The sequence below is a fragment of the Colobus angolensis genome, unplaced genomic scaffold (genome assembly GCF_000951035.1).
Source record: "Colobus angolensis palliatus isolate OR3802 unplaced genomic scaffold, Cang.pa_1.0 Scaffold4, whole genome shotgun sequence".
NCBI classification, from domain to species: domain Eukaryota; kingdom Metazoa; phylum Chordata; class Mammalia; order Primates; family Cercopithecidae; genus Colobus; species Colobus angolensis.
This window is the reverse complement of record NW_012117376.1, coordinates 7,158,981-7,174,393: the sequence shown is the minus strand read 5'-3', so window position 1 is coordinate 7,174,393 and position 15,413 is coordinate 7,158,981. Positions and strand designations below refer to the sequence as shown.

Here is a 15,413-nt window from a genome sequence, read left to right as displayed (position 1 = left end):
TCCACCCCTTACTCCCCTCCCCCACCTGCTCCCCCACCCCTTTTCTCGGCATAAGGGACCTTTTCTATTTGCAGAGCCTAAAGAAGCTGGTTGCCAAGGTGACAGGAGCAGGAACAGCAGGGAGCTTGCCATGGGGGAGGGGCTTTGCCCCCAAACAGCTGTCAGTGGGAGCAGTCCCAGCTGGGACTGGAGGGTCTGCCTGCTCTGGGAGGAAACAGCCCCCAGGAGAACACATTCCTCTCTGCCATACCCCCCCAACTACCCCACTGCAAGTCTCCACTGGTTACTTTCCCTGGGGGCAGCAAGCCAGCCAGCCAGCTCAAAAAATGCTCCAATAACAAACAAAAAATGCGTGCACGCTTGCTTGCTTTCTCTTTCCCAGACACACACACACACACACATACACACATACACACATGCATGCTCAAGCACGCTCTTCTCTCCTGCTCTCAGATCCCTTGGTTCATTGACAGTGGGTTGGCTGGGCAGGAGGCCAGAAGTCACCTCTGCCCAGGGAACTGTGTAGCCCAAGACAGGTGCTGCTCCTGGCTGCCCTGCACTAGGTCCTAAGAATGATTTCAGTCCTTTTTGTTCAGGAGTCCTGAGAGGATCTTCCCCTACTAAACCTCCCCAGCTGCCTTCCATCTGGGAGGTGGGAGTCAGGCAGCGCAATCTCTGGGCTTACAGAGAGGAAGGGGTGGGAGAGAGGAAGAATGAACGGGATAGTGGGAGGCAGAACAATGCAGGCCCACTGCTTTGTGTCTCTGGGGAGAGGTTCTTTGTGGGACTGCAGCTCACAGCTGCTCCAGAGAAAGTTCTGTGAAGCCACTGGTCTCTGCACTGCATTCTAGCCAGGCACTGTTAGGCTTAGGCCCTTGGGCCTCAAGCCTGTCACCTGTTGGTGTTTACCTTTACATGGGGTCTCCACCAGACTCTGCAAACCCTGAATAGGCTTAGACCTCCCCAGACTCTTTCAGCTTTGGGTCAGAAACAGGAAAGGCTGAGGAGGCCCCAGATTCCTGTAAGAACTGAGAGGGACAATCTGGCTTGAGATGAAGAATAGTGTTTGACTCGGCCCCCAGTCCTGCCACTTACTACTTAGGTGACTTTGAGTGCGTGACAGATGTAGTAAGCTCCTGGAGAACCTCTCTGAGCTTCAGTTTGCTCATCTGTAAAATGGATAAGGACACCTACTGGAAAGGGATCTTTACAGGGTTTAAAGAAGCGTGATGCGTACAACTCAGGGCACGTTATCTAGCACATGGTGGACGTCCTATGAATGCTGGTCCCGTTTCTGTCCAGTTTTCTTGAGAACTGAGTTGCCTAGCAGCCTTAGGAGGAACCCAAGAACTAGTCTTTCTTTTCAACAGTGTTAGAACTTGGGGTGCTGGCTTAGATTTAGAAAGAGGTTACATTTCGGCCTGGGCCGGAAGGGGGTTCTCAGGAAGGCTTGAGATGCAGATAGTCCTCCGGGGCATATGCAGATTGAACGAGAAACTAGAAGTGCTCATTTGGGGTCTCAGCTGTAGTCCAAGCTGCTTTCAACGCATTGAAAGAGCCCCCAGTGTACCCTTCTGAGCCTGACTTTCTTTTTCCATAAAAGGAAGAGGCTGGGCCACTTTCTGGAGAAAGCCATGCCAGACAGTGAGAAACATCTGAAGCCACAGGGCCGTGAGGCCTCCGTGGGGAGGTGCCTTTCTTGGCTCAGCGGTGACCGCTGGAATGCAGCGACTGACCCTTTGCCCCTGGGTGATTTCTGAAGCCTCGAGAAGGTGAATGAGGGATTTTGACCCCATTTCCTCCTAACTCAGTGCCATGTGCACTGCTTTGCTTTTCTCTGCCTGGGAACCTTCCCCACTCTGTCTGTTGGGTCACGTGCTCGTGCCGCAAGGCTCATGTGCCGTGTCCTCTGAGGGATGGCGTCTCTGACCCATTCTGCCTGGCAGGCAGCTGACCATCTGTGCCCACACTGTGCCTGGTACTTAGTCCTAAAATAGAATTTATGAAGTGGAATGGATTTGCTTCTATATCTGGCTCCCTTCTTTTGACTGCACACTCCTTTAGGGAAAAAAAATCCTATCCTATTTTGCCAAAGATGTATTGAGATATATTCTTGATGTATTTTCTCAAGAAAAAGACCCGCAGGTTAGATTGGATGGTAAAATGGTTTGAGAGAGGACTGCGGTTAGTGGTTGTCTCAGGGATGCGATCAGCGTGACTCTCTCTTTAATGCAAAGCCGTGTGCTCTGCCACTCTATTTATTTCTATGGTAAAACAGTGTGGTCTTGTTGCCTAGACCGATAGGACTGGCTTCTTGGGCTCTTGGCAGATTTTCCCATGAAAGATTGCCTACAATGGGCAGCATGGGGATAGTTTTAGTAGGCAGGGAAAGGGGTCTAGCAGGGCATGTGGATTCACTGGACCTGCCTCACAAGCAAGCTCCTAGATTTATTCTCAAGTGTCACCCTCACTGGCAAGCCTTTCCTAGCTCCTCTCCTCAAAGCCAGATAGCTCCTCTGTTCTGACAGTGTTCAGAGCTTAGATCTATTATGGCATATGCACTGCACTTATCTGTCTCCCCAGCCAGACTGTGGAGGGCAGGACCTGAGTCTCATTTATCTCTGCACACCTAGAATTGGCAACATGACTGGCAAATACTAACCAACAAATGCTTGCTGAATAATGAGAAAAAATAAACTTCCTACACTCCCATCTCCCTGTCTGGTTCTCACATGCTTCTGGCTAGCCCCTGGCCTTTTTGCTGAGTCTTGGAGAATTTCAAAATAGTTCAACTGCCCGCCTCCAGCCACTCCAGGTTGTGCCCACAGCTCCAGAGCTGTGGCTGTGTACCCTGATTCATCGCTGTGCCCACTGTGCAGAAGCACTCCTTTATTCCAACTGACATGGCTGCCCTGCATAAAGTTAGACCAGAAGCATGGCACAGAGCCAGGAGCTGATGGACTCTTCGAGACAGGGAGGGAGAAGAGAAAGACCCATGGCTAGTATCTTTGCAAACCCATGGGAAAAAGGAAAGTCTGAAAGTCTCCTTCTGACTCATGGCCCTGAGTTTTCTGGGAACGGATTCCTGCTTCCTGAAGACCTTACCTGGTGCAATGAGGGGGTGGGCAGCCACAGCAGGAACCGTCCGGCTGAGCCCAGCCCGGCCCTCCATGCTCCCTGGCACACTGCTGTTGCCATCTCCTTTCTTGAGTGGCTCCATCACACTGTCAGCTATGCCAGGCTTGGCACCTGCGGGGGAAGCCTGAGCAGTATTTCTGCTCTGTGCTGGGGTAGGCAGAGGTTGGCTACTGCCTGGCGTGGGTTTCAGGGCCAAGCTGGGCAGGACAGGCTGAGTGGGGGTGGGGCCCGAGGCTGCTGCTGCTGGCGTCTGCTGTGTTCGGAGGGTCAAGTTCTGTACCTGGAAAAGAAGGGTCTGTGGGAGTCCAGAGAATGTGGTAGGAGCAATGCCAGTACACAACTAAGAGGGAGAGAGGGATGGATCCAGGAATGGCTGAATAGAACAGGAGGTTGTCAAATCAGAGAGAGAGAGAGAATGTGTTAGGGGCTGGAAGAGGAACCAGAAGCACGTGGAGTTGCTAAAGAGGGCCAGAGAGTTCGCTGTGACTGCATCCAGCAGCAGAAGAGGCTGAGTTCTGAGAAGGGCCTGCTGCCCAGCTGGGCAGGCAGCGGTGGGGAGGCCGGGCTCTGTCCCTTCTGTTGACCTCCCTCCTCCCCTACACTTTCAGGACTGGATGCACACCACCCAGAAATAATTCCCAGCGTCGGGGAGCATGGGGCTTCCCGCACGGGAAAAGGCCAGGGCAAAAGTGGAAGTTAACTGACCAGCAAGGTCACCAGGCAAATATCTTGTCTCAGAATAAGGTTGCCACCGGCTCTTCCAAGACGGCCGGCATGCTTACTCAGCCTGGTCCCTGGCGCCCTCTGCTGGACACATGGAGGCTGTGCCAGACTGAAAATCCTGCTAACAGCCCTCTCCCATCGCCCTCCCCATTCTGTAGAGGTGGGGAGAGGAGAGTGGTAGGGGTTCCTTCCCCCGCTGCCCACAGAATCTTTGCAGCCACAGTAGTATCTGTGTACTCCTAGCAGAGCAGGACATGTCTCTGCTCCCTCTTCCATGCCATTTTTCTCGAGTCCTGGCAGCGGTACCATGTGTAACCAGAGTGGGACTTTCCACTTATGGAGCAGCAGCAGCCAGACCAGCAATCCTGGGGCAGGTGTAAAGCATGGAGGGTAGCACAGCCCAGCCCTCCCTGGCAATCATGCTGGCCTCAGCAGGCTGCCCTCTGGCTCCTGACCTGTGTTTGAGGGAACAAAACAGAGCCAGGAGGGGCCGAGGCCTTCTGGAGGAGGGTAGCCGCGCAGGCCTGGGGGCACTGGGGTGTCCTGTCTCCCGCCTGCTTTCCTAGCTGATCCCGGCCTCTCCTTGTGCCCCTCCCCAGTATCAGTGCCCCTCTACGGGGGTGCCCACCCCCCTGCCCTCCCACAAGCATGGAGTCCTCACCTGGGCAGGGGTGGGGGGCCGGGCGGGGGAGCCAGTGCCGAGCTCAGGCTGCACAGTAGCGACGGTGGCCGTGGGCGTGAAGATGAGCTGAGGGGACAAAGGAACAGTGCCGCCTAGGCTCCTAGCTACCTGCACCAGGTTACCTGGCTGGGCCTGGAATCACAGGAAACGAGGCGCCTTTTACCTGCCCGATGTGGACTCAGCCCCAGGACACAACTGTTTAGCCCAGGAGCGGCTATGAGGAAGGGCAGGACCGTAGAAGCAGAAAGACAAGGAAGGGGGAGTCCAGGGGGAGCGCCTGCCTTTCTCCAGAGGCTCGTTGTGTCCTGACCCAGGCTTGGTGCAGGGGTGGGTGGGGAGAGCTGCTCTGGGGCTACACCAAAGCCGAGTTCCCTTCAGAACCCTCTGTGAGGGGCTCATCCTAGGGGAGACCGATATCCCCAAGATACACTGAAGCCACCGCCTCCTCAGCATCCTGGGAAGCGAGACGGATGCCCTAGGACCACCTTGCAGGTCTAACCCACTGCTGAACCCAGGCCTGAGCCACGATGAGACTGCCCTCCAGGGGATCAAGTTCCATGTATCCTTTTGGTCATTTTCTAGTCAAAGTTAGGTTCAGAGGGGCCTGGAGACAACAACGGCAGAGGAAGCGGACTGCCTGGAGCCGTCCTCGTGTCTGAATCCCATCCTGTGGGGTGCAGGATCCATGGTGTTCTCTGCATGACACCTCGACCTCTGTGGGAGTCTAGCTCTGCGTCAGTGTGGATGTGCTGGTGCCTTGACAGGGTGCTTTCCCTAGAACTCTGCGATAGCGCAGCTGTGCTTGTTCCTCTGTGGGTGTATGCCCTGCTCTGGGGAGGGAGGCAGACAGGCAGGCGTCACGACCCCAGTGGAGTAGAACACAGGGACAAGAAACCTGCAGACACAGTCAGCTTTGGGCAGCAGCATCACAGTGTGTCTGTCCAGCTCCCTAGGAGATGGAAGTCTATTTCATGCCTTGTGCCTAAGAGGCTGTTCCCTGGGGATGGAGATGGGCTTCAAATGATGAACTCGGAGCCAAGAGCAAATGTGTGGGACCAAGACCAGACAAGCTCCAAAGGTTACGTCCTGGCCATAAGAGCAAAGAGAGGGGTGGGACTGTGTTACCTTCGGGATAGTGTGTCAAGGGCCCGAAGGAGCAGACTTCAGAATGGGAGGTATGAGACATGACCCACGGCGACTGAGCCCTAGCTGAGGCTGCATGCTATTGCCACCCAGGGAGTATGCTGCCATTTTCCCAGGGCATTCTCCTAAATCTTAGGGACTTGGTAGGCTCTTAAGGACTTTTGCACCCCTCAGGGACAGGTACAAAGGAAAGAACTGGTGCTATCCTGAGGACATCCTGCCCAAACAAGCTCATCTGGCCTCTGATTAGAATGGGGCCCAGCTGGGAGGGCAATGGAGGCACGCTGAAGCTGGAAAGCATCTTGGGCCCTTGACTTAGAGGTGGCCAGTCCTTGTAAGGATGGTGGGAAGGGGAAGACCCCATTTCTGTCAAGCACATGGATGTCTGGGTGTCCAGGACCACCTGGCATGAACCGCTCTGCCCATCCTGATTAATTTTGAGGAGTTTCTGATAAGGGGACACTTCTGTTTCACTCTAGGAGGCGAAGGAAAGGTGGCATCGCAGGTAACTTTCTCTGTTTCAGCCTGGAGCCCCACCCTTCGTGACTCCTCGAGGCTGTACCAAAGCTTCCACTCAGCCTTCCAGGCCCCCTTCTTTATCCCACCCCTTATCTCCTTCCCCTGCCCCTAGTGCTTCCTCCCCACCCTTCTCCAGCTCCCAGCTTCTCTGCCTCTGTCCTGGTGCCCCTGAGCCATGGCCCTAGCCATGGGTACTCACCATCTGTGCCCTCAGATACATCTGTGCTTGGCTCGCAGTCAGGGCTGGGGAAGACGTGTTGCCCAAGAGCACGGCCTGCTGAGCGATGCCTGAGGCTGCTGCAGAGTTCACGCTCTGGGCCCGGTTGAGGAGCTGGGCTGCTGCTGGGGAGGCTGCCAGGTTTATCTGATGTGCGGTAGGAGACAGGAGGTTCTGTTGGTGAACTGTGTCCCCCTCATCCATTTCTTTCTCCCCCCTCTTCTGCTCCTTGGTTTATTCAGCCTCCTTCAGGACCATCTGTGGTCTTTGGCCTTGGAGCATCCCCCAGTCCTGCCCCACCTCTGACCTTGGTGCAGAGCTGCAGGGGGATCCGATGTTGGGAGAACTGAGCTATCCACAGAGAGCCCTGACATTGGGAGGATGACAGGAAGTTACTAACCTAAGGTCAGTAAGAGACATGTCCTTTTCTTTTTCTTCCCGGCAGGAGCAATAGATTCCAGCCATGATGTTACATAGCCACAGTTTCACCATAATTGGGTCTGGGAACTTGGGCATTTTGGTCCTGGGGCTGTGGACTCTGCTGCTGCTCTCCCATTCTACTCACCGAAGATGACTGGGCTGGGGCCTGTGCAGACACATTGCTGCCTAAAGTGCTTCCTTGTCTGTTGGCTACCAGGCTTGCCTAGGAAAGAACAAACTCCTCTTAGAGTCCTAGACCTCCCCCAGTCACTCCTGGGCTCTCATCATCCACAGGAGGTACTGCAGGATGGTGTTAAGGAGAACAGCTTCTGAAGGTCAGCCCCCAACCTGCCTCTGTGTGGCCCACAGCAAGTATACCGCCTCCTCTGTGAATAGGTGAGGATGGTAACAGTACCTGCCTGATAGGATTGCTGAGAGGACTGAATAAGGCAAGGCACTGCCACTGAGCACTCCAACTATTAGGCCACGGCCTTCGATGTGTGGAGCCCTCCACTCCACCACCATCACGACCGGCCACCGCCATCACGCCCAGCCACCGCCATCACGCCCGGCCACCGCCACACACCCAGCCACCGCCATCACGCCCGGCCACCGCCACACACCCAGCCACCGCCATCATGCCCGGCCACCGCCATCACACCCGGCCACTGCCATCACACCCAGCCACCACCATCACACCCAGCCACCACCCCCACACAGAGAATTTGCAGACATGAACGATAGTGTCCAAGCTGCCCTTCTCCCTGTGGCCAGCTTCTCATCCTTCAAGTGTCAGCTCCAGTGTTACTCCAGCAGACAGGCCTTTCCTGACCATGCAATGCAAGGCTGTCCACTTTGCCCTTCGGTCAGAGCGATCTGTTCTTCTCTTTCATGGGGCTTATTATAACTTAGAGATTTAAATATTTTGTTTCCTTGGCTATTTTGGTTCCTGTTTACTTGCTGTCTCCCATTAGAAGTGCCAAGAAGACAGGGTGCTCAGTATACCCAGTGCCTGATATAAACTTTGCACGCAGAAGGTACATAAAATGTTTTTCTAAATGGATAAATAAATGTGTTCTCAGCTAAGGAGGAGAGACAGCAACAACGGGCAGACAAGATAAATAGGCAGTGCCCTTCGTTCATGAATGCTTCCCTGGAACCCACAGTCCTTTCCCTAGACCTGCGATAAGGTGGTTAGGAGAGGGGATCCCTGGCACTTCTTCCCTGGGCTAGCATTCCGCCACTTCACTCACTAGCTGCATGACCCAGGGCCCTGTCCTTCACCTGCTAAAAGGAGATAATGACAGTAGTACCCGCATTACAAGGACTTCTTTAGGTTGTAGTAAGAGAAGGATGTGAAGCATGGGTGCGGTGCCTGCTTCCTCTCCCTTTCGCTTCCACAACCAGGACACCTGGCACCAGCCTTGAGGTTCTTCCCAAATCTCACCTGCTGCACGGCCGCCAGGCTCTGGAGCTGGGCGCTGCTGAGGTGCTGCTGCTGGAGCGCTGCAGTCTGCAGCATGAGGTGCTGCTGTTGGGCAGCATACATCTGCTGCAGGTACTGAGCGGCCGTGCTGGGCTGTCTGTGTAGGGCCTGCTGGATCACCTGAGAAGAGGGAGGAGGGAGAAGAGCCAGGCTGGCAGCTGTCACACAGAATACCCCTTTGGCAGTAATGCCTTGCCTACCCGAGGCCTCTGTAACTGCTCAGGAGATGCCAAGATCTGTGACCACCACCATAGCCGATTGTGGCCACTCTCTAGAACAGTGGGAGGACAGCTGTTCGCAGAGCTTCTTCATCAAGTCTAACCCTATCTATCTTGCCTGTCTCTGCAGCTCCTCCCCAGCACGGCCTGCTCCTGCATCATCGCCTTGGTGAGGAGAATCAGAGCTGCACACCATTGCTTTAACCAACTCTTGGGCAGTGAGGGAGGCTCAGGGAGATAGAAGGGTCTCCACCAGGCTTGTCAGGCACTCCTCTCCCTCTGTCACTCTGCAGCCTCAGATGAGGGTGAAGCTCAATAAGGCAGGGAAAAGAATGGGGGTGGAGGGAAGAGCAAAGTCAACAGGGGGCCTACTCCAGCTTCAGCAACAGCCAGCCACGGGAAAACTTAGATGGAGGCAACGCCTTCTCCTTGAGGCTGGGGCTGTAAGGCAGACTTGGGGCTGCTCCCCAGGCCCACAGCTTCTCAGAGTCCCATCAATCCCTTAGAAGAAGGTTGCCTGGGTCTTGCAGAGCAGACCAGTGCTACAGGGACAGCACACTCCCCTTTTATTCTTTTTTTTATTTTTATTTTTTGAGATGGAGTTTTGCTCTTGTTGCCCAGGCTGGAGTACAGTGGTGCAATCTTGGCTCACTGCAACCTCTACCTCCCAGGTTCAAGTGATTCTCCTGCCTCAGCCTCCCAAGGAGCTGGAATTACAGGTGCCTGCCACCACGCCTGGCTAATTTTTTTGTATTTTTAGTACAGACAGGGTTTTACCATGTTGGTCAGGCTGGTCTTGAACTCCTGACCTCAGGTGATCTGCCCGCCTCAGCCTCCCAAAGTGCTAGGATTACAGGTGTGAGCCATTGTGCCCGGCCCCCTTTTATTCTTTCCCTCCCTCTCTCTTTCTCTCCATCATTCCCTCTTTTTAGCTTCTGTCTCCCATTCCCTGACCTTACTGCTTATTCCTTCTTTCCTAATGGGATTGGCCAATCTCCTGGAAAGGACAAAAGGCTGTCCTTTGATGCTCCCCATCCCCAGGAACAAAGAACAGCAAGTGCCTTTCTCCAGCCCTAAGATCCTCTGTCTTCTTCCCGTGAGTCCCAGAGACATTTCTCCTCCCTTCTCCCAGTGGTCATCCTCCTGCCATCTCTTCCCAGTTGATGCCTTGCAGTGGCCTTGACCAGGCTTCTCCCTATTTTCTACCCTTACCTCTGCTGAATCCCTGGCCACAGGTAGCTCCTGACTGTGGGCCCCATCTTGGCGAGCAAGCCTTGCCAGGATGGGGCCCAGGGTCAGGTCAGGCTTTCCCCAGGTTGGTGTGACTTCTAGGGCTGACAGCTCTAGGACAAAACAGCCTCTGGCTCAGATTTGGGGTTCTGTAAAAACAGCCTGTTATTATAGCAGATCCTCCGTGGGCTCTGGTGTCTCCCCAGACATCCCCATCCCAACTCTTCCACATGCTGCCCCCAGATTCCACTCCTCTGATGTGAACACCCCTCTCCGAGATCCTGTTTTATTTTAACTCTATTCTTTTTCCCTCCTGCTCTCCCAGAATTATTTGTCTGTATTCCCTTTGCCTAGGCCTTTCTATTAGACTCCTGAAAGTGACCTCCCCAGCAGTCCAGCCCACGTACTTGAGATCCTGTGACCCTTCCTCATAAGACGATGTCAACGAAGGGAGACAGGAGGAACCCAGAATGGTTCTGCATGCAACCTTGGGTGATTCCACTCGCCAGAGCAGAACCCCACGCCCCATTTTGCCTAGAATTGTGATGAATGGCAGGAGTGGGTACATCCGAATGTCGTGGCTAGAAATCAGAGCTAAGGTCCTCATGCATGATGAGCCAGGGCTGGGCGCTGGGGTTGGGGGCAAGGGTAGGGGCAGGAAACATGGATTCACTAAGCACGAGGTGGAAATAACTGGGAGAGGGAAGAGTCCAGGGTATCTGATGGCGTCTTCTTTAACTCAGGTTTTCAGGCCCTCTTACTGTCTGCTGTGGGTTCTCGCCTGTTCCCTTATCTGGGCCTAAGTTCAAAGCAGGATGAGGTCACTTTTCTAGTATACCCAAACTGTAATAGCAAAGTCACTGCGAGTAAACACTTCTCAGTTGTGGTCTTTCTTTTCTGCCTGTATTATCCAGGAATCTCAAAAAAAAAAAAAAAAACAAAAAAACAAAAAAAACACTGTAGTGATTAAGAACACAGGTCTGGGGAGAGTTAGCTTCAATTTTTTTGTCTTACCTGAATGACCTTGGACAAGTTATTACCTTCTCTGAGCCCCAGTTTTCTCAACTACAGAATTGTGCCTAATAATAACCAAAAGAATAACTATGCAAAATGCTTAGTACCGTGTCAGGCACACAGCAGATGGTAGTGCATGGCCCTGACTGCATTTAGGAGCAGTGAGCTGCCACCTGGAAGGCCTTGTGGATGACACTTGCCAACTGCTGCTTTAGGGGAGAAGGTAAAAAGCTGCAATGACAAAGGATTATTTGGGGGTTCTTTTTGGTTTTTGGTCTTTGAAAAACTGAGATCTGTTCTTCACCGGACAATGGTCATTTAGAGAGTAGGTCTAGGTTGCGGCTGAGCAGCTCTTGATCATGTATTATTTGTTATTGTTACTTGTCTGCCCTTTACACTTTCACACATGTGTCCTCCAAACTCCCTGGTTGGGCCATTTTGCATCCTTCACCCCCTGTAAAAATACACAAATGTGTATCTACGAACTCACTCCCATATGCCCGTTCTAGAGTCCACATCTAGATTATCCCACCAGACCATGCCAACACCTCCTCCTTGCTAGCTCTGGAGATGATTAAGGAGTATAATTCTCAGATCAATTAGAATCTTACCTGCACGGTCTGCCGGTCTGGAATACCACTGTACACAGAAATCTGGGGCCCGGTGGGGCGGCCACTTCCGCCACTGCTGCTGTTGTTGCAGCCACTGCTGCTACTGGCCCCGCTGGTACTGCTGGTGGCACAGGCACTGCTAGATGTATGAGGGACTGGCAGCTCATTCTCCATGGCCTGCAGTGTGGCGCAGTCAGGGCGCTCGGATGGCAGAAGGGCAGGCAGATGCTAGTAGGGAAGAGGCAGAAGTGAATGGTTTGACACACACTTACTAGATAGAGAATGCTCACAGAGTCGGCCTTTTGTATCCGTGGGTTTCACATCCATGGATTCAACCAACCACGGATCAAAAATATTCAAGAAACACGGTGTCTGTACTGAGCATGTACACTTTTTCTTGTCATTATTCCCTAACCAATACAGTGTAACAACTATTTGCATAGCATGTACATTGTATGAGGTATTACAAGTAATCTAGAGATGGTTTAAAGTATATAGGAGGATGTGGGTCAGTTATATACAAATATTATGCCGCTTTATATTAGGGACTTGAGCTTCCATGAATTTTGGCATCCAAGGGGATTCCTGGAACCAGTCCTCTGTGGATACCAAGTGACGACTATGCAGTATATACATCAGCTTTCCAAAGAGTCTGTGGTGGGGCCACTTGGGAAATCAGGTCTCTGTTTTTTGAGACTGGAGTTTCACTTTATCACTCAGGCTGGAGTGCAGTGGTGCGATCTCGGCTCACTGCAATCTCCATCTCCCGGGTTCAAGTGATTCTCGTGCCTCAGCCTCCTGAGTAGCTAGGATTACAGGCAACTGCCACATGCCCAGCTAATTTTTGTATTTTTAGTAGAGACAGGGTTTCGCCATGTTGGCGAGGCTGGTCTTGAACTCCTGATCTCAAGTGATCTGCCTGCCTTGACCTTCCAAAGTGCCGGGATTATACGCATGAGCCACCGCGCCCGGCCACTTGGGAACTGAGGTCTTTAGACACACGTGCCCTCAGAAGGACACAGGGCAGACTCGGTTCACTGACTGACATTTGAAATCAGGTCTGGCTGATTCTAAAGCCTGTGACCTGTTCATTCTGCCGGAGGAGGCAAAACTAGGAGACAGACTTCCTATAACGTTCTCCCTAGCAGTGATCTCAGGGATCACCTCTCACCCTATCAGCCTTTTCATCTTTGGGGTGGGGACACTGAACATCGGAGAATTTATTATTTGTCCATATTTATACAGCCACCTAGTGAAAGCAGTAGGATTAAAAATCTACAGAGAAGGCTGGGTGTGGTGGCTCACACCTGTAATCCCAGCACTTTGGGAGGCTAAGGTGGGCGGATCACGAGGTCAAGAGATCAAGACCATCCTGGCCAACATGGTGAAACCCCATCTCTACGAAAAATACAAAAATTAGTTGGGCGTGGTGGCATGCACCTGTAGTTCCCGCTACTTGGGAGACTGAGGTAGGAGAATCACTTGAACCTGGGAGGCAGAGATTGCAGTGAGCTGAGATCATACTGCTGCACTCCAGCCTGGTGACAGAGTGAGACTTCATCTAAAAAAAAAAAAAATAGAAAACAAATCTATAGAGAATAGAATAAGAGAAAGAGGTACATCAGAAGGCAGTCGAATAAACTGAGGTGTTTATTTAGTTTAGTTTGCAAAGCCAGAAGAGCTCAAGTGTGTTTGAGGTCTCCATCTTTATTAGGTATGCACTTACTGAGTGCCCTCTGGATCTAATGCTCAGGAGGGTACCATACTGACCAATTTGGTTAAAATCTCAGGTTGTGGAATCAGAAAGACTTGGCTTTGTCCTGGCTCTGCCACTTTCTAGCTAGGAAATCCTGGCATGTCACACCTGTCTGACCTGTTTCTTAATCAATTAGATGTGATAGGATATGGGCTGTGGTGAACATAAAGAAAAGTGATGATGTAGGGTGCTCAGCAGAATGCCAAGCATATCCTGCGTGCTCTGTAAGCACTGGCTCTTGTGGCCTGGTTCACACTGCCCGGATCCAATAGATCAGGCCTCTCCTGAGACAGAACTGGCAGAGCCTTCTGGAACCTCCTATCCCAGTCAGTAAGGAGGGCCAGAAATTCCTTCAGGGCCCATCCTATAGTCTGAATACAGAACTGGAAATTACACCTTCCCTTGAGGCTGTGTGCTTGGCAGTGGAGAGGGGTTGGGAAAGAAGGAAAGGGTGGTGGGAGAGGCACACCCAGATCTGAGTTTAAGTTCCTCCTTTTTTCTTTTTCCATGCTCTTCTTAAACATCCTCATTTCTGTGTGGAGGCTGTTCCTTCTACCCATTCCTTCCTACATGGAAAAATAATATGTGTTTGTCATCCCATCACAGACATTCAATCATCTGCTTGTAGAGGATACCGATTTAACAGGTGAAGAAAATATAATTTTTCACACTAATGAGAGCATGATTAGTGCAAAGAGCCAAAGTAATCATTACTATCCTGCTGTTATCTCCCCAGTACTGCTCAGTTTCAGGGTTATCATTTCTCAGGCTGCCTTCTTCAGACTGGGGGAATTTCATTGTGGGCTGAAAAAAGTGTGGGTAAAGGCTAAAAGACAGGAATGTTGGGAGTCTGGAAACCCCAGGACCTCTCAGGTGGTAGGCAGCAAGCTGCTTATGATTTCCAAGGCAGTGTAGCAGCCTGCAAGCTGCACTCTTTACCTTACTCTTTAAGCAGTGATTTTTCCTTATGTTCATATGTCTGCTTTTACTGCCATAGGGCAAGGTGCTTGTCCATGAATTAATTCCCTTTGTCCTGAGCTGCACTCGGTGCTAGGCCTTATTATGGCTGCTGACTTGCTAAGAATGCTTATGATAATGATGATGATGCAGGAATCAAAGAAGCGGCAAAGTCAACAAGTACTTCCTATGCCTTGGCGCTGTCAAAATCCACTTTATCTTATGTTCTAGGGAGGGAAAATTAGGCTGTGTAAAAAGTGGTAGAAGGTATAATTCCTGATCTCACAGAAACTGAAAAACTAATTGTAAAGATGAGGTGCAATTGAAATTATAAGGATCATCAAGCAACAAATCAGTAAATGAGAGTTCCATTCAAACACAGCCTACCCCATAGAATCCCAACATCTTCTCTTAGTTCAAAGTCTCACCTCCCTTTTCCCAAATGTTGGCCAGAATTGGGTTTCATTTCTTGCTTTTCATTCCACACTAGAAAATCTCAACTGAAGTACTTATAAATATAAAAAATAAAATGGGAAAATAGGGCAGCAACCACAGCAAATTAAGAGGGTAGAATAATCTACATCCTGGATGATCAAGTCTCAGTTCTATTTCTGTGAGTGTAGTTGATCATACTGAATTGCACACTTAAAATCTAGTCATATTCTGACCTTCCCTCCTCTATCCTTTACGTGATTGAGAGAGCAATCAAGAGAGTGAGAAAGTGCGCTTGAAAGACAGCCACAGCTCTCAAAAGCATGAGCTAGAACAGAAGCTGTGTAGAGTCTGTTCCTTCTATCCATTCCTTCCTAAATGGAAAAATAATATTTATTTATCATCCTATCACAGACATTCAGTCCTCTGCTTGTGGAGCATACCCATTTAAGCGGGGAAAAAAAATAATTTTTCAAATTAATAAGAGCATGATTACCACAAAGAGCCAAAGTCATCATTAATATCCTGTTGCTATCTCCTCAATACTGCTCAGTTTGAGGGTTATAATTTCTATTTCTTTTTTCCTTTTGCAGCAGCTAGGGCAGACACTGTGGAGAGTGTACACTCAAATCTTGTTAAGAAATAAGACAAAATTATTGAGGGAGCATAGCATTCCTTTACAGAAAAACTGTACAGGCCAGGACAGCCACTGCTCCCCATTCAGGGGAGAGAGACTTACTGCAGCAACCTGGGCACATGGGCACAGTGCACTTCTCACACTCTTGTCGCCTGTCTCCTTCTCCTGCGGGCAAGCATGCCATTCCTTTCTTCTCTCTCCAGTTCTAGGCTTTGCCTTCCCACCCACCT

General features: G+C 51.3%; 1 protein-coding gene across 2 annotated transcripts in view; it reads right to left on the bottom strand.

Moving 5' to 3' along the window:
* PHC2 (polyhomeotic homolog 2 (Drosophila)) overlaps window positions 1-15,413 on the bottom strand; it is a 112,125-nt gene that overhangs the window by 40,668 nt on the left and 56,044 nt on the right. For both annotated transcript variants that reach the window (XM_011955380.1, XM_011955379.1), the window contains exons 2-7: window positions 11,402-11,629; window positions 8,290-8,448; window positions 6,988-7,065; window positions 6,405-6,569; window positions 4,523-4,609; window positions 3,106-3,418 (exon numbers count right to left, since the gene is read on the bottom strand). In XM_011955380.1, coding sequence (XP_011810770.1) covers window positions 3,106-3,418; window positions 4,523-4,609; window positions 6,405-6,569; window positions 6,988-7,065; window positions 8,290-8,448; window positions 11,402-11,575 — 976 coding nt within the window. In that variant the 5' untranslated portion in view covers window positions 11,576-11,629. The remainder of the gene's footprint in view (window positions 1-3,105; window positions 3,419-4,522; window positions 4,610-6,404; window positions 6,570-6,987; window positions 7,066-8,289; window positions 8,449-11,401; window positions 11,630-15,413) is intronic.